Genomic DNA, 24,964 nt, shown 5'->3' on the forward strand with positions numbered 1-24,964 from the left:
CACTCTCTTTCTTTCACTGGACGGACTTCAAACAGCTGCTATGCTGTGTCCTCACTCGCAGCAATATTTAACTTTTTAAAATTCGACAACCGGGATTCTGGACTGATTTTTCGCAGGCAACCCTATACCACCGTGTTCATAATAAAATAATCTTTAATCATATTGATTTTGATTAAATAGTCAGACCGTTGCAAAATGCTAGTATAGATTGACCTGTTTATACCTGGCAACCGAGAGTTGTGACCGGAAAAAAATAGGCAACCTAACGTTTGCACATTCTATGGGCTTCATACTTTCGATTGGTATAGAATTTATCTAATAAGCAAACCGGTGAAATGTTCGAAAAAAAATTTTTTTCAATCATTAATTAAACCTACTCTGGACTAAAATTTGTTAGGCAACCCATATGTGATATATTCATTGACATGTTAAATTGAATATAAAATACGTTTTATCAAATAAGCATCTCGGTGAAGGTCGTTCTATATCGGGATCCTATACTATATACAAAGAATGAACTAGAATGCAACCCAGAAATTATTTGGCCATAAAAACCTCCACTATTACTGCAGGTTTCATAAAACATTGATCGTTCACTCAACTTTTTAATAAAATGATGCACAGAAATAATTTGATCCAGACTTTGATCAAACAAAATAATAAAAGTAATTCATCAATCAATTAAATTTCAATTGGGCTAACTGATATAATTCACCACAAAATCATTTTAATTCCACAAAGAGTTATTGGAAATAGCAATTTTTTTAATAGAGGAAAAACTGTTGGAATTTTGTTTTTTGATAGTGAAGATAAATACTCTGCCAATAAATGAGGCAATATGCCTTCTCCGTTTTCTCATACATAAATGTCTATGACATCACTTTTGACCCAACTAGATTTCCGTTATAAAATTTGAAAAAATCGAATCACTGAAGATAATAAGATACCTAGAACTTATCACCATTATCATACATTAACACACAATGTACGGAAATCATCTCCAGTATTGGCTAAAATGTATCAGGCGATTGAAAAATTTCGAATGAAAATTGAAAACCTGACATTTTATTCGGTAGACTCGGAGGCTTACTGCAGTGTATACATGTTTGGAAAATAAATTAATAAAACTGGGACTTTCAAAGTTAGTCCACAAAATACTCATGGTGCAGTGGAACAGAGCAGCAATAAAAACATCTGCGTGATGCATTATCAAATAAATGAGTCAGTATCAGCCAGTATCATCAAAAACTGAATGTTTGGACAGAAATACTGGGGAATTAAATCAGAGGTTCATTTTTATCCATGGTAACCCGAACGCTGCCAAACATCTGGAACTTTTAGAGAATGAAATTATTCCGACAGTTCGACAGCTACAGGGTAGTCACACAATATCTAGGGATGTCTTGTTCAGACCATGTCATATCTACAAATGGCACGATCATAAGGCCTTCCAAATCACCAAATTTATCTCCTAATGATTTTTTGTTTGGGGATATCTGAAAAATTTGGTTTATGGACAACAAACTGATAGAGCAACGAATACTAATGATTTAGAGTTCAGAATAATCCAACTTCGTGCCAAAACTTGCTCAGAGATATGTGGTTATCTCTTTATAATTTGGCTCAACAAGGTGGATTATTTGAACATTTAATTTAAAATTATGTACGATTGATTTCGCATTTTTAGAAATCGTTTTTGGTTTACAATATAATTCGTAGGATTTATTTAATTTTCAAACCAGATTTAGCGAAAAGTACCGATTTTCAAGGAGGAATTTTCTTGTGTTCATTTTCGCAAATGAATTCTTCGCATTCAATGGAATAATATTGTCGTATCTATTTTCAGCCAGTTTTGGTTTTACAACCTACCGTTGAAGAACGACTGATTCGAGACATTCGAGTCATTCGGCTAATCGACTACCAAGCCGCAGTGCAGTCTTGTGACTATCCCCACTTCGCCATTGAAAGAAAACACTCATCTATTCGATAAAGTATCACGTAGACGTTTTGTTTGTTGCAATGTTCCACTGGTCTATGAGTATTCTTTGGTATAACGTTAATATCTAATTTTTCCGAATGTATTTTCCGAACTTTTATATTAATGAAAAATTTCCACCCAACTGTTGAACGAATAGATTGAAGCGAAAATGATAATATGAAATAGATAATCAATTTGTTAGTACAAAAGAATACAATATTTTTTCCAATATCAATATGCGAAATAATTGAAAAGATAGCAATCAAACACATAACAGTTGATATGTAAGTACTTGAAGGTAAAGAATAATTGGGGCTATTCATTCAAATAGATTCAATTAATATCGAGAGAAATTACACAAACTTAATGAATCTTTATCGAATATTTGATATGGCATAATCAGTTTCATTATACTTAGATACTGAAAAATATTGCATAAAGCAATGGATGGTGCCTTTCAATATTCTGATTTTAATTGATTTAAAGAACAGTTTCGTTAGTATTTGTGCAAGTTCTGGGACCATTCACTAATGAATACCTAGAAGAACCGTTTCTTGTTGACACTGCCCCTCGCACAAAGAGTTCTTTGAAAGTTTCTCGAAACTGCCTAGACATTCCACAATAAATAGCGAAATTGATGGGGTAACTTAATATTATCATAAAATTCGTAATCAGTATAAGTGAATTTGCCATATAGTAATCTAAAAACTCTATGACCACACTTGATATGATGTGCAATAAAGTGACAACAACTAAGGGAATTTCCACAATCAAGAACACTGTCACTACCACGATCAACATCAGAGTGGTACAATTGGAGTCTCTCAGTTTTTTGCACTCGTTCTTCTGATTTTTCTTCGATAAGAGCATGTCCCTTCGTTGTTGAGCTTGTTTGAGAGCTTGAAAAAGGAGAAGATTCAGGATTATTAAGGCCACACAGGGAATGAGGTGAACGAAAACTATTCGGAACATATAATACGTTGTGAAATAGACATTTTCTGATAGGTAATCTTGCACCCAACTCGCAATGACTCTCTTGCATACGTGGGTAGTTCGGTTGTGCCATAAAATATCAATCTGAAACAATAAGAAGTATTCAATATAAAAAAAGCATTAAAAAAGAATCAAATTTTTGTTTTCGTTTTGTGTGTGTGAAAAAAAACGATTTATTAAGAATCTAACAATACTCACACGGTCTAGCTATAATGAAAATATCTCTATTATGTAGTAAATCGGAAATTTGGTAATTATTGAAATTATCGGAGTAAATCGGAAATTTGGAAATCATTGAAACTATTGAAATTATTGGGATTATTATTCAGAAAGAATATACGTTAAATTCAAAAGAGCGATCGTGACTTGTGTAAACTGATCTTATCTTAGAAGCTGGATGTTTTATTTTTCAATTATTGCTTCTCTTAGTTATCGTCTCACTGCGTTGGTGAAATCGATATATTTTTCACGGATAAGAAAAAATAAACTAAATCTCGGCTTATCTAAGTTCAGTAAATGCGTTTTGGTCACATATGACACAGCAGAAAATCCGTCAGGCTGTAGGCATATTCGAAGTGTTGTTTTAGATGAGACAGCAGGAAAATTTGCTTGAGCTGGTGGGGTCTGTTGACGAAAAATGAAGAAGGAATGATGAGGCTTAAGTTTTTAGTCAGTATCGCTTAGGGTCTCTTATTGAGAAGGGTTGAGAGAATTCGAACGTCGGTCGCGAAACCGGACTTAGATTAAAACAATTTCTTTTGAAAATCAGAGTAATTTTTAACAAGGCTGAATCAAAAATAAAGGAAATTTAGTAGATGATAGAGAGTTGAAGGAATTTTAAGTTTTTAAGGAAGAAGGAATTGTTTTAGCTCTGAGAAAGGAAGAGTTAGGTCAGAAATAGAAAAACAGGGATTACTAATTTTTTTTTGATAAAGTTTTAGAATTTGTTTAGGTATAAATTAGATTAGCTCGGAGTGCGCGAATCGGGAGTGGAGTTATTAAAAAGGAATAACACGTTTCGAGTGGAAAGTTTGCAGAAATTAAAATTAGGTTTAGGCAGGGCCTAATTATTCACCTAGCACCGCGGGATAAGGGCAAGGTATAATCTTTTGGCTATTTAATTTTATTTTATTTGATGATTTTTGAATACTTTTTCGATGAAAATAAGTTTATCTGAGTAATCCCGATTCCGCCAAGTTCAAAGTTGGTTATTTTGTTTCTTTTGTTTGAATAATAGATTATTTGAGACATTTTTTAATTTTAATCATAATATTTTGGCCGTTGAGTCAGAAATATAAACTTCCTTGATATTGTAATTTTGGATATTTTTTATTTTTCTTTATTATATTTGAGTGTAAAATTTCAATCGACTTTTATTAACCCAGAAAACTAATCCTGTCCCTAGAGAAAGAAAGTCAACTAAAAAGACCTGTCCATTGAAGCGACGGGCTGGACTCACACATAACATCTTTGTGAAACTTACATAATTATTCATTACCCGAGACCTCTGGAAAGCCGCTCTTCCAGAGGTTGAAAGAACATCTCCTCAACCGGAGATAAGTGAACGTTGGTCAACATTCTCTGACCAACCCGTTCATGACAATTAAGCAATCAGTATTGAAAGCTAGCTTTCATGGAAATCAGCGGCTCATTGGACGTTATATGTAAATGATGTGACCGTTTCAAAAGATTTTCTTTGAAAAGTTAGATGAATTTCACTAAAAAGTTGAATCTTCCGCCGAGATTTTCGATAAGTGAAAATATTTGAGAATTATATGTTTCTGTTTTAGAAAAACTCACAATTCCCTCAAGGAAAGCAAATTTCAGCACAAAGAATTCGGAACAAACACGACAAATTAGTTAAACCACACCCCTTCGTGATATTCATAAAGCGATGCTAATGGAGGCAAAAACGGCCTAAATAGCCGTGAAATCAGGCATTCTGCAGACAAGAATTCAGAGTCTCCCCCTGAACGTTTAACCACCATCAATACCAGAGTTTCCAGATTCTTTATAAAGGGTGTTTTTTTTAGAGCTATAGAACTTTAAATTGCAATAAAACCACGATGGATTATTCGATTGACATGAATTTTATTTATCCGCAAGATAATCTTGTGGCATTACATTTTAAATATGATTTTTGGCATATGACCGCCACGGCTGTTTCGGATGTAGTCCAATCTGGACGTCCAATTTTCGATGACTTTTTCCAACATTTGTGTCGTATATCGGCAATAACACGGCGAATGTTGTCTTCCAAATGGTCAAGGGTTTGTGGCTTAACCGCATAGACCAATGACTTTACATAGCCCCACAGAAAGTAGTCTAGCGGTGTTAAATCACAAGATCTTGGAGGCCAATTCACAGGTCCAAAACGTGAAATTAGGCGGTCACCAAACGTGTCTTTCAATAAATCGATTGTGCCATGAGCTGTGTGACATGTTGCGCCGCCTTGTTGGAACCACAGCTCCTGGACATCATGGTTGTTCAATTTAGGAATGAAAAAGTTAGTAATCATGGCTCTATACCGATCACCATTGACTGTAACGATCTGGCCATCATCGTTTTTGAAGAAGTACGGACCAATGATTTCACCAGCCCATAAAGCACACCAAACAGTCAGTTTTTCTGGATGTAACGACATGTTTCGACTGTGTTTCGACATACACTTGAGGATTAGCTTCAATCCAAATGCGGCAGTTTTGTTCGTTGACATAGCCATTCAACCAGAAGTGCGCTTCATCGCTAAACAAAATAAAATGGCCGTAGTGCGCGATACGTATTCCGCAAAGAACCATTATTTTCGAAATAAAATTGCACTATTTGCAAGCGTTGTTCAGGCGTGAGTCTATTCATGATGAATTGCCAAACCAAACTGAGAATAAATCACTGGTACAGCTGTTGAATCGGTCGCCATCTTGAACAGTAGTGCCACTTTAAAGTTATATACCTCGAAAAAAACACCCCTTACTTTATATTGTATATTCTTTTGAGAAAGGGCAATACAAAAAATTGTTAACTTCACACAATGAAGCATAATATGTGGATAAATATCAGTATTAGCGGAGGAAATGTAACAGAAATGTAATTAGTAACAATTTAAGTATACTCCACCTAAAAGTTGGTGACCCTGATAGGATTTGAACAAGAAATCCGACATAATTGGAAAAGAAATTGTGAAGAAAAATTTGACAAGAAGCACAAGTATTGGGAGTCGCCGTCTGTATGCCAGAATTTTTCGCAGCCGATCCTGATTTATGGTTTGTCATGGCCGAAAGAAGTTTCCACAGTTTGGCTACAACGTGAGTGTTCTACCAGCCAAAATGCCAACGAGATAAAGTACATCAAAATAGACCCACCTACCCACAAGACCTACCACAAACTTTGGACGGAGCTTATTCAACGTCTGTGGGCCACGCCAGAAAATACATTTCCTGGAATAGAAGACTGTAATCCCTCACAATTTCTCGTTATTAACAGGGGATTGTAGATTCAATAGTCTCGTAAAACCTGATTAAATCGCTATGGATGAACCGTCCTTCTAGTGTTGTTGGCCGTGTTCAAAGAGAGCAATGTCTGAGACTTGGCAGTCTACACAGATCACATAAAGAAAGCCGCCTGACCTTCCATTTGCCAGATAAACGAGGTGACCAGCATAGAATCCATCATTAGTATAAAGTTGACACTCTAGGACTCAACCAGTAGATAGCAACCGTGAGAGGGTAGCTGGTAGTACGCGTAGACCTATCCACGAGTAGCCGAGGCCGTTTCTACTGTCATCCAAGAATCCAAAGTCGCATCCGATAGCCATCCGATGGCAAGTGATGGTATCACTGGACATTTAGAGCAGGGTATAATAGGTGCAGACAGCCTTGCAACTTCACCTCAGGAAACGGGGGGGTCTTTACTAGAGGTTGTCACTGATCCTAGTCCATCGACGCATCTCCTTTTCATCACATATAAGGAATTCAAGCTGCAGCCAAGAAGGAGTTCGAAGCCAACAGCCAATAGTTGTCTCCGGACTTTTGCTTCAGCTTTACCTATTGATAACGTGCTGACCACGTCATCGTCCGAAGATGAATACATGAAACACTTCCGGATCAGATTGGAGCGGCTCCACACAACCTCATCGTCCTTAACCCAGCGAAGTGCATTTTCGGACAACTGGATGTGAATTTTCTAGGCTACCTCATTTCCGCTGAGGGTACGAAACCACTACCAGATAGGGTTTAAGACATAAAGCTGCGGTCCAGCTATGGCAGTTGAACAACAGGATAACCCATTGGACTAACACTCCTAGACTTGCTCAGGCAAAGAAATTCGTGACGATTTCACCTACCTACGCCAAAAAGCTTTTGAAGCTGTCACGAGCCGAGCTTCGGGTGATGGTGGGACTGCTAACGGGGCACTGTCAGTACAAATATCATTTTAACCGTATGGGAAAGTCAGCAGATGAGATTTGCTGGCTCTGTGGATCAGAAGCAGAAACAGCCAGACACATGGTATGCAAGTGTCCGGAGCTGGCTGGCTTAAGAACCATTCATATGGGTAAGCAGGTCCTGGATACCAGAGAGGTAACGGCCAAGGCCCCTAAGGAAGTTGTCAGTTTTATTAACGCCATTAACGACCTCCTTGGGTTTCCATGAACGAGTAGGGTAGAGAACAAAAGATGTACATGGTCGCAGTTCCCGGAAGGATTACCGAACCACAACGACCCCAGTTCAAATAATAAAAATAATAATAATAGGGTTCAAGATATCATAGAGTATAGCAAACCGACAACCGCCAGAGATTGCGAGTATTTTCGTTTAAAATAAACTTCTATCGTTGTCATACCCAAAGCATCACATACATTGGCGCCGCTCAACGATATACTGGTGCCCTGAAGAGGAAGGCGATAATTCATTGGATCACAGAAGCTACTACCGCCTTTTCAGAAGATGCTAGCCACAGCATCATTGGTGGCCCAAACCCTAGAATGGTGCATCTCTAGTCTTGGTGACTGACTGATGCATCAGACACTGCATTAGATTTAGATTTAATTAGGGAGGTTTCGTTTCACTGCTACCTAATGGTCTATTGTGCCCCCATCAGAACTGTTCTCTTCATAACGTGATCTACAGCTTGCCTTCTAGTTCCAGAGTTCTGATGAACTCCTATATCTGGGATGGTTTCAAGGAGGCTAATTCCCCACTTCCAAGTTTCGTGTCCAGAGCAGGTTTTGCGTTGGCTAGCGATGGCGAGGCATTCCGTCACCAGGTGATCCGGAGTTTCTTCCTCCTCCCCACAGAATCTATGGGGACCTGTTAGACCTATTCTCATTAAGTAGTAAGAGCAACCCTTCAGCAAATAGTCAACAGTGAATGGTAACCACTGGTATTTTCTCGAAGAAACTGTCGCCACCCGATATGGAGCCTACGACCAAGATTTACTAGCCATCAAACACTTCAGCTAGAAACTTAACCATCTTTATGAACCACAAGTCCTTGATGTACGCCTTCAATCAGTAGCCAGAGCAGTTCTCGCCCCGGCAGTTCTGACATCTGTATTACATATTTCAATTCTCCACGACATACGCTATGTTCCAGGAGAGTAGAACGTGGAATACATTATTGCAAGGCGATAAAGGTTTTCCGTTGCTGAGACGGAATATGAAACCAACCAATGGTAGGTACGGTGATACATCGACACCCCAAGATCATCCAGCAGCCACCAGAATCAAAGACCAAACAGTTGCCCCGGAAAATAAAAAAAAATATATAAGGTAGGAATATTGGAAAAAATCATAAATTAAAATGTATATTTGAATTTTCATTTATTGTACTGAAAATTGTAAATATTGTATTTAATCATTGCTTTTTGATAAGATTTAAGACAGCATCAATGAATTGTTCAAACTCAGCTCCTCTCGATAAATGCAAAAATCAATTCTCATAATTCGTACCTGTACAATACGGGTGTCCAACATTCGGAAACACTGGGGCAAGGCTGCAAGAACCAGAATGTAGATGAGGCATCTGTATACGTTGTCCATGGTGCATAGCTTTCTAGCCAAAGGAGCGTGACATACGTAGATGTAACGTTGCGCTGCTAATGCTAGAGTAAGCCATATGCTCGCCGTGTGGAACATATTCGGGATATGCTGTAATAATGAATGTATTAATATAACAATTATTTGAGTTTCCTTTCAGGTAACCATTTAAGAAATTTAAAATTAACAGGGGATTTTATATCCTAAGTGATGTCCCTAGACCTCTCATAGGCTACGCTTATGCCCTAACAGAAGCTTACTCTGCAGAATGCTAAAAACTAATATTGAATAATCAGGGTCCAGAACTCGCTCTAGCGTTTCTGCCGCCCTGGCAAAAAGTCGGCACCCTTGCAGGTTTGGGGTTTTGTTCTGAGCAAAAGAGCCGGGGGGCGGTGGTTTGGTTGTATTGCGTTTTCGTGGGGATTATCAAAACACTGATGAACTTTATTGTGGTACAGCACTAGGAAATATTCTTGAACACTCTACTAACACAACTGGTCATCACCTCATAACTTACTCTCCTTTTTCCAGTTTAATACCTGGGTTACAAACATCAAATCATATTGTACAGGGTGGGCAAATTTCGATGTTTTAGCACTACAACTTTCGAACCAGAGGAGATAGACAAAATCTGATACCCACTTCCCGATCTCTTTTTCTGAGAAACTAACAAGGGTAGTATTCATTGTTGGCCACCTTCTTTTGTTTTCGAGTTTTCAGCGAAAATTAGAAAAATGGCGATATCGAAAAACATATATATCTCCGCTAATACTGATGATAGAGCTCTGAAATTAAAACATTATACAGGCACTTTTTTACGTAGAATCCAGTGGCGTACTCGTATTTCCAAAGGGGTTTCTAATTACGAAGCTATTACCCAAAGTTATGTTTTTTCAAATGAGAACACTAGATTTTTGTGTAATTTTCTGAAAGCTTGATTTTTCTTGATTTCAAAAATATATAACATCGTATAATTCGGATCAATATAAATAATAGAAAATGGCCAAAAACCTCTTTTCACCTAAGAGTCTCAATATTTCTATGGTTTCAACTGTTGATGAACACAGAAAAATTGAGCTTTCTATAACAAGAGCAGTGTCCTTCCGTCAATCTGATTATTTCTATGCTTTTCACTCATATCTACAAAATTCGAATCTAGATAATATGTTTTATAAATTTTTATCTAAAAATTGATTTGGAAATAACAGAGAAACCACAAGATCGAATTTTTCAATCGAAAGAGTTGTATTAAGATGCATGTATCAGGAGATTATTTACATAGGTCTCCAGAATCAATACGCACAAGTACCAATCCATTTTAAACAGCATATGAAACAATGCATATATGATTGAACTCAACATTTCAATTACGAAGGGACAAACAAGAAATAATATTTCACCTAATAATGACAACAATTGCACAATGCACAGTCGACACCTCTTCTCGATATTTCAATAGATGAATATTTGAAACTGTGTTCAAGCTACCTAGGAAACTTTTTCCAAGTTCGTTTATCTCTTCGAAACTATTTGTATGAAATAAAAATAGATTCGAATTTTGTAGAAATAAGTGAAAAGCATAGAAATAATCAGATTGACGGAAGGACACTGCTCTTGTTATAGAAAGGCTCATCAACAGTTGAAACCATAGAAATATTGAGACTCTTAAGTAAAAAAAGGTTTTTGACCATTTTCTGTTATTCATTTTGATACGAATCATACGATGTTATATATTTTTGAAATCAGGAAAAATCAAGCTTTCAGAAAATTACACAAAAATCTAGTGTTCCCATTTGAAAAAACATAACTTTGGGTAATAGCTTCGTAATTAGAAACCCCTTTGGAAATACGAGTACGCCACTGGATTCTACGTAAAAAAGTGTCTGTATAATGTTTTAATTTCAGAGCTCTATCATCAGTATTAGCGGAGATATATATGTTTTTCGATATCGCCATTTTTCCAATTTTTGCTTGTAACTCGAAAACAAAAGAAGGTGGCCAAAAATGAATACTACCCTTGTTAGTTTCTCAGAAAAAGAGATCGAGAAGTGGGTATCAGATTTTGTCTATCTCCGCTGGTTCAAAAGTTGTAGTGCTAAAACATCGAAATTTGCCCACCCTGTACACCGTGAATTTCTTCTTCCTTTTCTTATTCTCTAAGTAATTGTATTCATAGATGTACTGAGGAAAAATAATGAAAGTGCTCAAATGTATTCTTATGAATATATGATGAAATATATTAATTGAATTCATGTTTCCGATTCTTCTGCGCTGAGTTTCGACTTCGTAAAACGTTCGAACATTTCGTTTTTTTCCCCTTGATATGATTAAACAAAACAACCGGATGATACGGTGGACCATTATTTTTAATTCGAATAGATGTTGTAGACATTGTCGATGCAAAGAGGTTAAGGTTAGTGCACTGAGAGAAACCATATTTTTTTATTAATAAAGCACTTATTTGGAGGTTATTTACTCACAACAATTACAGCAGATTTATATTTATTATATTCATTAATAGTTAAATTATGAATTCAAAAAAATTTATTAATAGAGAATAACATATTTGTTTGAAAAGTATTTGATAATATTTAATATATTTCGGTTATAAATAATTTATATGAACGTTATCTCCACAATAACATAAATTCATTATCAACAAACTCTCAACTGGTAGTTTGCTATTTATAAATAAACTCAAGAATTCAATAATTTATTAACTCAGAAAATAGGATTCATTAATAATTAACAAACTAACATAATTCTAGCGATCCAATCTGTGGAAAAGTTTGAGGACACATCCCTCAAAGAGAAGCCCATCTCCTTGAAGGATCTGTCCTCGAACTTTTCCTTTGATTTGAATTTCCTTTTCAAACATAAAATATGTGTTACTATGGGCTTATTGAACGCCGCTTAGCACATCTGTCCTGAATTTTGGGTTTAGATCGTTTGTACCTGATTAGTTATTAGTGATGTTGGCAGAACAGTGGTTAGAGGGAACAGATGCGATCAAGATGACTAGGGTTCAAACCCGGATACCCTCAATATGAAGTCTAAAAAATTACCTAATTAGGCAAACGGTTCTTCTCAGACCCTAACAATCGCATAATAGAAACAACTAAAATAATTATCTAAGACATACGTTAACCATTACTGAATTGAAATATTTTTTTTATTCAGCATGGATACATATTACATATAAATAAGGTTTATTAATTATTACTCAATGATATATTAACCTCAACTATATTTATTTCCTTCAAATGGATATTTCTTCAGCATTATTAATATAAGTTATGCGTAAATAAATGAAGTGTAATAATAAATGATGATTATTGGTGGGATTTCAAATAAATTATTATTTATTTCCATGAAACTAATATTTGTTTGTTCATATATCCAATAAATGATTTATTAAATATTTTCGATAATATCAAATAAACACTTCTCTCAGTGTGAATTTGGTAAAAAAATCATTTCTGAAATTGTTTGAAATTAAAAAATCAATATTTCTCAGAAAAAGTAGATAATGTCACCCTCCATTATCTGCCGCCCTTTTCTGTTCAATTTTGACTTCATAAGAAGCTTGAATATTTTTTTTCTTTTCCTTTAAGTTATCGAATAAAACAATCGGATTGATGAATCATCATGTTAAATTCGAATGCTCAATACTATTTAATTTGATATAAAAGAAATTATAATATAATGAAATATGGTATGAAATAATAAAACTTCTTATATTTCTCGAATCCATGTTGGTCGCCAACATTCGTCGCGAATAGGCACTCCAAGAAGAAGAAGATATTTCTTGAGGAGAATAAGTTGGAGATAGTGAAATGGATTCGTTTCGATCGGACAATTGTGAAAAAAAAATATAGAAGCCGCCTCATGTAGCAATAAAATTCGGCAACGTTTAGCGAACGCCGATAAACCTGATGAGTGCATGTATTTTTTTAGCGTCAATATAACTCGTAAACAGCTCTATGAGGGGATTACGCGACATCTGGATATTTTTGAGTATAATGCATAATGCTTCACCTTTGATGTTAATTAAATTTGTTGGTATTCTTTGCTGTTGTTGCTGAATGAATTAAATCTCATTCGGTACTTTGAATTTCTACACATGTGGTTTTCGTTGATCTAGTTTAAATGCCGCCCTTCAATTTTGGCTTACCTCCCCCCTCCCTAACGACGGCCCTGATAGCACAAGATCCAATCTTATCATACTTTATAGTCTTTATACACACTATATATCCTAATCTCATCATGCATATAGATATGTAGGTTGGCGTTATGTGAACCCTGCATCTATGCATGCAATAAATTCCATTTGTCTATAAAAAAAGTCTGTTCAAATATGAGACGGACCAATATAAACAAGCTCTCGAATAAATTGGAGGTTCTTCGAAGAGGAAGAGATACTGTCTTTCCAGAGTCGAACTAAGAATGATCCACATAAACTTATACAGTTTTGACTCTATATTAATCAACAAATGAAATATACAAAATACCTCAACATAAAATATGTATTTACAGATACCCCATTACGTTAATGGAGATTCTCCAATTCTATATTTTTGTAATCAACATGATAAAATATGTGGTGTCAAAAATCCAACACTACATGGACAAAATGAAAGGAATAAATTGATGAAACTCGAAAAAATAATACAAAAATCGAAACACTAATAGAAATGAAAATTAAAAATACAACAATAATGATGGTGAATATCCGAAAAATGATAATATAATATCCGAAAAATGATGAAAAAATTCATTCCGGATTCGATTCTCTTTTTTTTCAGTTTTACCAAGATTCACAATCATAAAACATATTCTCTATTCTGACAATGAGGTTGATATCAAAATAGTCAATCGATTAAATTATCTTTAAGAAATTTGTTATCTTCTTGGGTGGAGTCAATATTTATATTTGTTCATTTTCCCTAAGGATTTTGTATATGGAGGAATTAAACAGTCCAGATGATTTTGAAACAAAGTCCACCAAGTCTGTTTTTGACATGGTAGGATGATCCTCAATTGCTTTCCAAAAAATATTCAAGATTAACTCTTATTCTTGCAAAGAAAAATGTGTTTTTTCCGGTTTTTTTTTGTATTAGGTCCTAGATATCACCCTCAGATGCAGTATTCCTTTCTGAACTGAACGAGAGTTAAAACTGAATACAAAAATTTGAAAGTATAGTAGATATATTTCCACAAATCATTTCATACCCATTTGTTAACGATAAATAAATGGAAGTTTACCTACACTGAATTCGAACTCGGAGTAATAAACTTAAGGTGAGGATATGTCATCTTCAGTAAGCAAATTTTGTCCGCAACATAAACTATCAAATTTGACACGAAGCGAACGAAAATGAAAATAAACTGCGCAAAAAAATTAACGCACATTATGGAAATCTCAAATTTATTCTACAACTGAAGGTGTTCTCAATGATAATTATTTTAATCAGAATTATGCATGCATATGTTATCCACTTTCAACGTTTTTCTTCAATACATATGTTTTTTCCCAGCACGAATAAAAAAGATGAGATTATCAGATTTTGAATGTATTGGCTCCAGTCTGAAATCAGTTGTTCTCGATCAATTCTAGTGATCAATAGTTTTTATTTCGTTTGATTTTCTACACTCAATCGCTATGCAATGCGAAACACACAATTTGATCCAAGAGGAATGTGCCCAAGCGGTAGTTTTGCGAGAAGAAGGGTGGACATTCACAAGAATTGCAGAAAGGTTTGGAGTTTCCCATACAAGTGTGTCCAGAATGTTGCAGCGATTCAGGGAGACAGGTATGAATGTCCGAAGACCAGGACAGGGTAGACCACGGGTAAGGTAACCACTGCCATTCAAGAACGTTACTTGAGAGTTTCTTCGTTGAGACAACGATTTGCAACCGCTCGCCTCCTTCAATATCAGCTTGAGCAAACTCATGAGGTGCAAATTAGCACTCAGACAATAAGAAATCGCCTCAGAGAATATGATTTAAGGCCTCGTGTCGGCTCAGCTCTTACCCCTGCCCATCGAAGGGCGCGTTTGGATTTTGCGAGAGAGCATATCCATTAGGAAGTGGCTGATTGGGAAGGAGTTCTCTTCACAGATGAGTCTAGATTCTGCCTCTACCATTGTGATCGACGTTCCCTTGTATACAGACGCCACATGAAAGATATGCTCAGTGCAATTTCCTGAAAACTACTGGTTACGGGGGAGGATCGATTATGGTATGGGGTGGAATATCTTTGACTGCTCGAACAGACCTAGTGGTCGTTGATAATGGAGCTTTGAATGCTGATAGGTATATAAGGAACATTCTTGAAGAACATGTAGTGCCATTTTCCCCATACATTGGTGAAAATTTCATTTTTATTGACGATAATGCCAGACCCCATCTTGCGCGCATCGTTCAGGAGTACCTTGAAGAGGTTGAAGTCTCTCGAATGGAATGGCCAACAAGAAGTCCAGAACTCAATCCGATTGAGCAGGTTTGGGACAACCCCAATAGAAGGCTGAGAAGTTCAGAAAATCATCCAGCTACTCTTAATGACTTAGGAATCCAACTCAGAGAAATCTGGGAAGGATTAGATCAGAACATTTTAAGATCACTCATTTTAAGTATGAACCGTCGTTGCCGAGCTGTATTTAACGCAAGGGGTGGAAATACCAAGTATTAAATCACTTATCAGCATTCCAGTATTTTGAAAATTGTTTATTTTTTTCTTTCACATAAGATTCGGTGAAATCCTGAATTTTTCTTCCATTTAATGTGTCTTGTTTCGTTCAAAACCTTCCCGAGAGAACATAAAAAATAAGTTATAAAGTCAATGTAGAGTTAACTTTCATTAAAATTGAGATATTCAGAATGTGCGTTAATTTTTTTGCGCAGTGTATATCAGTGATACGATATTCCACTGAATTCCATAGACTATCTCCACAAAAGTAAAGGAAGTTCAGGGCTTTTGAGACTATTCCGAAAGTTTTCATTTTTTTCAGCAATTTTTCACCTCTTTTGGAACAGCTTGTAGAGTCAAAAAACTTATGCGCTGATTACTGACGATTCCGTCAAAATTTGAATCATTCTCCTAGACTAAAATTTCCAAGATTTATCGATCGATCGAGCACTATTGACTCACCTCACATACAAGGGCAGTCCTAGCCTTAAATTTTGGCGGGGTCTCCGTTATGAGCTTCAAGTTTTTTGATGGAACCATTTCGCACATTGTCTGTTTGAAACGCATATTAAGTGGTTCAATTTGGGGGAGGGGGTCTTGACTCCCTTGAACACCCCCCCCCCATGGGACCGCGCTTTACAACATATGTCTTTGACTCATACATATATTTTAACAGTAGATCAAAAAGAACACTTCCTTTGCGATAGATATAGCCATTTTAAATTTTAATAATGAGCTATGCCACCCTTGGAAACCTACACACTTTCCAATGATTCCAAATGAGCTACTATATTGGAAAAACCATCATAAACTCACTTTTCCCATTACATTTGATGAGCGGGTGATATTTATAATAAAAAAATGAGTTACCGCAATTTCGTTGGCAATAAATATCGAATATTCTCTTTCATTTTCGATAATGATAACGAATTCAGCTTGCAACCACTCATATTAGCTTTGATGTTCGTCTCCAATAATTTATAATCCTTGTTTATATCATTTCGTACAAGAGTTTTCGATAATAATAAAGTATTCAGCTTGCAACCACTCATATTAGCTCTGATATTCGTCTCATATAATTTATTATCTTTGTTTATTTCATTTCGTACAGGAGTTACCCATTTAACTTTTTTTCATTATCATATGAATAATTCAATAAAATTCATCTGTGAACTTCGAATGTTGTCGAGCTGAAAACACAGAACACTTTAATAACAAAAAAATCACTTCAGAAACAAGCTAAATCTATGTATTAGAAGTTTAAATAGTTTGTGTTCTTCATTTGTAATGTGTTATGTGTTGAGGTTATGTTATGCAAGTTAGTATATTCCTTAAATAAAAATAATCACAAATTTCAAGAAACCCGACAGAATATTTCAATTATTTATTTATTTATTCAATCATACGTCAAAGCCATTTGACATATTTCAAAGAATTACAGGAAATTTGAGATAATTGAGTAACTCTGCACAAAAAATTGAGTGAACACAAAACAAATCGCTCTGTAATGTTCCATTTATTTTTTTTAGCTCAAGGGGGTTCTGACTAGAGGACGAATTTGGGACACCCGGATACAATTCATTCAGATCGAGAGCAATTCCTTTATAAAATGGGGAGCATCTGCTCTTATAAAAATATTGATTTGCATCCCCCTCTATATTTCTGAAGCCATCACTATGAAAATATGGGTATGAATTGAAAGAACGTTATGATGTTATTTAACAGAGCTGGACTTCACTCATTTTTTCTATTATTTCAGTTATCCGTCGGAGTGAAAATGAAATTTTTTGCAATTTCATGTTCAATGCAAAATTTTGAGTTGATTCGAGAAAAGTGAGAGAGTGTAGCTCCTTTTGTTATTTGAAAATAGATGAAAAAAAATTTCGTGTGCTGATAAAATATTGTTTTTTTTAAGGGCAAAAATACAGTTGAAGCAAAATCTTGGCTCGATGAGGAGTTTCCGGGGTCTGCACCAGGAAAATCAACCATCATTGAGTGGTATGCTCAGTTTAACCGTGGTGTAATCAGCACCGAAGACGGTGAACGCAGTGGACCCCCCAAAAGAGGCTGCCACCGACGAAAAAATCAAAAAGTTCACAGAATAATTTTGAATTTGAGTTGATCGAGATAGCAGACATTGTGAAGATATCATCTGAACGTGTACATCATTTACAAATATTTGTACATGCGAAAGCTGTGTGCAAAATGGGTGCCACTCGGGCTCACAATCGATCAAAAGCAACAACCTGCTAATGATTCTGATCAGTGTTTGAAGCTGTTTGAGTGCAATAAACCTGAATTTTTGCGTCGATATGTGACAATGTGAGAAACATGGCTTCATCATTTCACTCCGGAGTCAATTGATAGTTAGCTGAGTGGACTGCATACGATGAACAGAATCCAAAGCGAGGAAAAACACAACAGTTAGCTGGTAAGGTTATGGCATCAGTATTCTGGGATGCGCAAGGCATAATATTCATTGATACTTCCAAAATGGACAGGTCTGCCCGACAGTGAAACCAGAACGATTTCAGTCTAAGAAATCTGAAACTGTCTTCACATTTGATGACAAGAAGGATTGTCAAACGCTGTTGATGGTCATCAACAACTATTACTATATAGCGTTATTGGATTGTTTAAGGGATGAAATCGTTAAAAAACGACTCCATTTGAAGAAAAAAAGGTGCTGTTTCATCAAGACAATGCGTCTTGTCACAAATCAATGAAAACGAATGCAAAATTGCATGAATTGGTCTTCGAATTGCTTCTGCATCCACCGTATTCGCCAGATCTGGCCCCCAGCAACTTTTTTTTGTTCTCAGACGACGAAAGAATGCTCGCTGGAAAGAAATTTAGCACCAATAAAGAAGTAATCTTGCAACTGACTTCTGAATGTCTTCCTGTAGTCTTTTTTAACTGGTTCAATATTTAAAATGAGAAAATTCTATAACGAGTGACGTTTTCGGTCAAATTTTCATCCAAAGTCCACTTGACAAATCCCTGTTCAAAATACATGATGAATGTAAGAAATAATTTATACAGGGAAAAATAAAGGAACAATATCAAAAATCTAACATCTTGTTCAACAAGTTGTGTATATTCGACTAGCTTCCAACATTTTTTATCTTTCCCAAACATCCGTAGTAAATGCTATATTGACGATAAAGAGACCCGTCTTTCATGTGAAATCAGAGTCATGAAAATTTGAATGTATGTTCCTTTTCGACATATTCCCAAGAAACATGTATAAATCCCGTAAATTGTACACTACCTAAGGAATTCCTCTAGAAGATTATGAAATTTTTAGAGATTGATAGAGAAAACGTTTTAGAAATTAACAAATATACAAAAATAGGTAACATCATAGATTTATATAAAAAGGGTTATGAAATCACCTCTGTATTACACAGGGATAATTTTGGAATGTAGAAAATTCCGATTTTTATCTTGGTGATAATAATAGTAGTATGATAAATCATCAGGTTCTCGAAAAATTGTAACAATAGAAAAAAAAATTACTGCGTGATGCGACAGTTCCTTCAGGTCGAAAGCAATTCTTTTATAAAATGGGAAGCATCTGCTCTGTCACAACTATTCCATAAAAAAACTATTGATTCGCATCACTCAGTTCAATATTTCTCTTTGAAGCCATCTGAATGAATAGACGGATATGCATGGCCTCCGCCAGGACCGGCATACCGGACATTTTGCCAGGGCGTCAAATCTTGGGACGCAAAGTCATACCTTTCGACACAAAACTATTTTCTGATTGAAAATACCACTTTTTGTAAAAAAATGCAAAAATTACCAAGGACCAATATCATTGAAATCGAATACTTAGGCGCTTTCTCAACTAGTTATGAAAATAGGTACCAAAATGCACCTTTTAGAACTACGTCGTCTTTTTACTATAGACTTAATAGAGCGCCGTACTTTTAAACAATGCAGGACTTTTTTTTTTGAAAAATCGACAAAACGCCTCTTGATACATTTGACAAAGTGAAAAATATGATTTCAAATTAAATTGAAAAGGTGCCTTAAAAGAATAACAGGGGCTCCTCCAAAGAAAATTCATATAAATTAGGCCAAGCAGGGAGGCGAAATTTTAATTTGCCGGGGCGCCAAAATGTCTGGCGGCGATCCTGCGGTTATGAATTGGAAGAATGTTATGATTATTCATTTAACGGATAATAAATAAGTCAGATTCTACTTTTGTGTTTTCAACAACTGATTTGATTTTCCTTTTCATACTCGTATTTTTTTCAAGAGTGTTCACTTAATTGATCGAAACGAAGAATTTCCTTCCTTATTATATCCTATTCAACATTTTGCAAAAGAAATACAGACGTGAATAAGTTGATGAAAAGTTGCCAACGACGCCAAGTCCGTAACGATTTTATAAGCAACATTAATTATCCTTCATCTTATCTTATCTATCTTAACGAATTGAGAAAAAATGAATTGATGAATTCATTTATGACATATAATTCAGAGTGGGCCATTTGAAAACGAAACACAGCTCTGTAGGTCATCAAAACAGAATTTTATAATGTGTAGTAAACAGAAATCCATTATTTTCGCATGAAACTCAATGTTTTGATTACCATAATTAGAATGATCCGATTTAGGTCAAATATGTGCCGCTTTATTCGATAACTTGTTGCCATTTTGAAGGTGATATCGTTATCCCTCTCTCATCGACGCCCTCGTCCCTATTGGCAAAAATTGAGATAGTCAATTTTCACAAGCCTCTGACATCCAAGCGAATTTTCCACCAGCTAAATTGTTCGCCATGGACAGGCATAGATGGTAATCACTTGGTCCCAGGTCCGGATTAAAAGGTGAATGCATAGGAACCTCCCAACTGAGCAGGTGTGTGACCTGGAGTTGTCCTGACGGAACACAATTCCTTTTCTATTGGTCAAAGCTGGCTGCTTCTGAGCGATCGCATCCTTCAGACGATTCAATTGTTGATAGTACAGTTCCGAGTTAATAGTTGTAACACGAAAGAGCAGCTCATAGCAGATGATTCCCTGCCAATCCCACCAAACACACAGCAAAACCTTCCTGGCCGTCAATCCTAGCTTTACCTCATTTCGACCACGACTGTTTTCGCTTGACGTTGTCGTAAGTGATACACTTTTCATCATCAGTCACCAATCGCTTCAATAAAGGGTCGATTTTGACGACGTTCGGACTCGACAATGTCTATGATTTTATCGACATTGGTAGAGATTCACGGCTTGACTTGATTTTACTTGGCTTGAGCTTGACTTGAAATTGAGTCAAGCTCAAGGCAATTAGTAGTTTTTCAATCTCAAGTCAAGTCAATTATCTATTTATCAATTACTTGAATACAATCACATCAATAAAAACATTATAAAATGAGAAGGAACCCTGCAAAAAGCACTTTCATTCATAAAACTATATTTTCGTATAAATTAACCAATGGGAACCAAAAATAAATCACTATCAATAATAAGAGAATGAAAAATATGAAAAATTACAGTTTTTTAATATTGAAAAACCTCCAAGCACTGTTTGATTATATACATGATTAGGCTTTTAGGTTTTACTAGCTTAACGTTGAGCTAGCAGAAGCCGCGATTTCACAATTTGAGGGGAAAAAATATTTCAATAGGATAATAAATTAGCCTAAAAGTTCCAAAGTGATTCTGCTAGATTCCTAATATCTCAACAAATAATCAAATACAGAATTCTTTGAAAATGACTGTTCGAGGTACTAGATACAAGATACATTTCGAAATTGGATCTGAAATACTAAATATAAAAAAAGTTTAATTTTCAGATTTAGAATGAATCAAATAGATTTATGATTATCAATATTTTGATGTGTTTTGTTTACTTTTGTGATTATTTCTTCACTTAAAATTCAGTCAACATATGCGCCTGTAGTCTCATATTATATGAATCTATTTATTTGAAAAAAAAATAATAATGATCGAATTGATTGGGAATGCAAGGATAAGTAATAGTAAATATAATATAAGTATATAATGAATAATAATGCACTGTAAAATAGAGGTCATCGAAAAAAAAAACGATTCTGTTATGTGGAATGAATATCCATGAATCTGAAATATTCTGCCACTTTAATTTATCAATGAATTTCCAGTTGAATTTTTTTCACGTAACAGAATACCCAATGATGGAATATTTTCAACTGCAATTTACACCATCAGTTTTTAATGAGATACACTTCGTAGATTCATACTTTGTAGTTGTTTTCAGCCGATAGCCACCTAGGCATCCCAATTCCCCACAGTTTCGGTATCTCCGTACCTCCGTCGCTGGAGTTGATACTCAAAATGTTAGAATTCTAAAACTACCAAACTCTATCAGCAGATTTCTGCCTAATAAAAATTTCATAGAAATGGGGGAAAATTACTAAAAAAGTCACAAATTGGTTGATTAGAAGTAATAAAAAGAATTTTGTTTAAAAATTTGAAAAAAATCATAAAAGATTTGAAGATTCTTCTTTTTCAAAGTGGGGGTAAACGCCCCCATGAGTCAAGTCTAGTTACGCCCCTGCTGGCGATCGCTTCAGTCATCTTGGAGCTCGGGGAACCCCCTTATTCTGTCTAAGCGCGCATGAGCTTGCTGTTAAGCAATTGGCATACGGTACACCTCAGAAACTAAAAAAAGCTACTTGACTTGATGAATCCATAGACATAGGCCTTCCGGTGTGATCTTTGACATTGAAATTACCGGAACGGAATCAATTAAACCAAAATTGCGCGTGATTGCCTGAAAACAAAACACACATCTGTATTCATCAACCTAAAAGCAGAAAAAATTCTTTTTTTAGTTTTTATCTGATTTTGACGAGATTGACGAGCGACTTTGAAGCCAGGACTGAAATCATTCTATACGAGCAGAGTAGCCTATTTCATCACATTTTCCTAATAGAAATATATAGATAATCGAAAAAATGTACCTTATTTCCAGAGATGTTCCGGTGGATACAGATTCGCAGCTGCATTCTAGCCGCTTCTAGTCAAAAGGAATCACTTTACGGCATCAAAATTGATTTCTCGTCCGCGGACATTCTCGATCGGTATTTTTCGCATGGCTTGAGAAAAGCCCTATTGCTTTTAGGAATTGTCGCGCTTCAACTTTATTCGAAATCTTCTGGATAAACTTGATGCAGACGTTATAGCCACTCAAACTGATTTGAAAACTTTTGACGGAAAGTATCCAAGGAAAAAGAAAAATAAAGCGCCTACCAAAGAGTAATAAACATAGATAGAGGGAGTATACGCAACTTTTACAGGTCCCCAACATGGTTAGATTATGTTGTCGGATTGTGATATATTTTCAAATCCACAATTTTAATATATCGTTATGAATGTATATTATATTGAATGAAATATATTTATTTGAGTGATTCTCGATTGAATATGCAAATTTGAATATTCGGAATCCGATATTTTTCCTAATTGTGGAATTTAAATAAGCAGAATGTTTATTATTTTCTGTATCTACCTGATGAAATCCAAGGTTTGGCAACTTTTGCTCTCCTAGTGTCATCGGTTGTTTCACGTCATTTGGCGCGCTTGAAGTTTGTTTTCTGAATTTCTGATATATTTAGGTATTTATTTCAATATATTTTAAGTTAATATAAAACGTTGATTCACTATGGGACATAAAAAGTGCGTTCTTTGTGGAGAAACTCGCGAATTGAGTGAAATATCGTATAACTGATATGTTTTCACTTCCGCGCGCTTCATGTCATATTTGATAGTTCAAGTTGGGGACAAAATTTGCTTACTGAAAATGACATATGCCCCCTTTATCTATGTTTATTACTCGGAGGCGCCTACTCATAACTGACAGAATTTTCCTAAAGTAGAAATTACGAGGTCTATGTCAATTTATTTTATAGAATATCAAGAATTTTCGGATTTGTAGAGTAATCAGTAATGTTGGTATTCATTTGGTGACGATCAAATCAAAGAGTGAGATAGAGTAATGCTTAGAGTCGTCTGTAAAATGTTATATTTTTGTCAGGTCAATACGAAGGATGTTTTTTTGGTAATATACTGGTGATTTTTTTGTGGAAATGTGTTGAAACTGTATATTGTGCTGATAAAAAGAAGGAAAAAGTTCGAGCTATTTTGGTTGGAGCAAAACATACGTGAAAACACAAATAAACATAGATATTCCTAGAAACATAAAAACAAAAGACATAGAGGAAAAAAGATAATCAAAATATCATAAATACATCGTTTATTTTCTAGATATTTCGCCTTCGTTTCCATGAGTCGTTTTTTTTCATTCAAGTTTTTTGACCTTGGTGAACCACCATTTAGTCATTGTCCAAATTTATTCTATAACCTCTATCAAATTCATTTACCACCAGCAGAATTCACACATCCATGACCTAGCCAGGATTCGAACCCCCTAGAGTCGTTTACTCACAATGAGACATAAGAAGTTCGTTTTTCGTGGAGAAACTCGCGAATTGAGTGAAATATCGTATCACTGATATGCTTTCATTTCCGCGCGCTTAATGTCAAATGTGATAGTTCATGTTGGGAACAAAATTTGCTTACTCAAAATGACATATTCTGCTTCTAACTATGTTCATTACTCCGAGGTCATACCAGTATCCGCCGAATTCAGAAATGCCATAAATTCCAGCCCTACAAAATACATTTGGTACACCACTTGCATGATGATGATTTTGATAGGTGACAAGAATTTTGTGGAATTATGACTACCAGAATAGATGATGATGAGAATTTTATTTTCAACATTTGCTTTTCTGATGAGTCTACATTGTTTTTAAATTCGAATCGCCATAATTCTCGTTATTGGTCAAATGTCAATCCACATGTTTTCCACGAACTCCATACTCAATCTACCCAACGACTCAATGTCTGGGTTAGTAATGTTGATATATTTGAGGACCGTTCGATTGAACCAGTATTTCTCGATGGTCAACTGACAGGAGAAGCTTCTATGGAACTATTGAATGAGTTTGTTCATCCACAAGTAGTAGACATAATTGAAAATGACGATCCTTACCATGAGACCATATGGGACATCTCCACATATACACAGCCTGTTAGAGCGTATTTGGATATAATAATTCCTGGAAGTTTTATTTGAAGAAAAGGCTTTTCACTGGTCAGCCAGATATCCAGTTTTAACCCCACTCGACTTTTTCCTGGGAGGTCACTTGAAAAACAAAATCTAAGCAACCGAACAAAAATATTAATTCCTCTGGTAATTTTCTCGTCACTACTC

General features: G+C 35.5%; 1 protein-coding gene across 1 annotated transcript in view; it reads right to left on the reverse strand.

Annotated features, from left to right (window-relative positions):
• Nucleotides 1-777: 777 nt before the first annotated feature.
• Nucleotides 778-24,964, reverse strand: part of LOC123673933 (sex peptide receptor) — a 109,866-nt gene continuing 85,679 nt past the window's right edge. Inside the window, exons 4-5 of the mRNA XM_045608701.1 lie at nucleotides 8,916-9,113; nucleotides 778-3,055 (exon numbers count right to left, since the gene is read on the reverse strand). Of these exons, the coding sequence (XP_045464657.1) occupies nucleotides 2,459-3,055; nucleotides 8,916-9,113 (795 nt within the window). The 3' untranslated portion in view covers nucleotides 778-2,458. The remainder of the gene's footprint in view (nucleotides 3,056-8,915; nucleotides 9,114-24,964) is intronic.

Source organism: Harmonia axyridis, chromosome 2 (genome assembly GCF_914767665.1).
Source record: "Harmonia axyridis chromosome 2, icHarAxyr1.1, whole genome shotgun sequence".
NCBI lineage: Eukaryota > Metazoa > Arthropoda > Insecta > Coleoptera > Coccinellidae > Harmonia > Harmonia axyridis.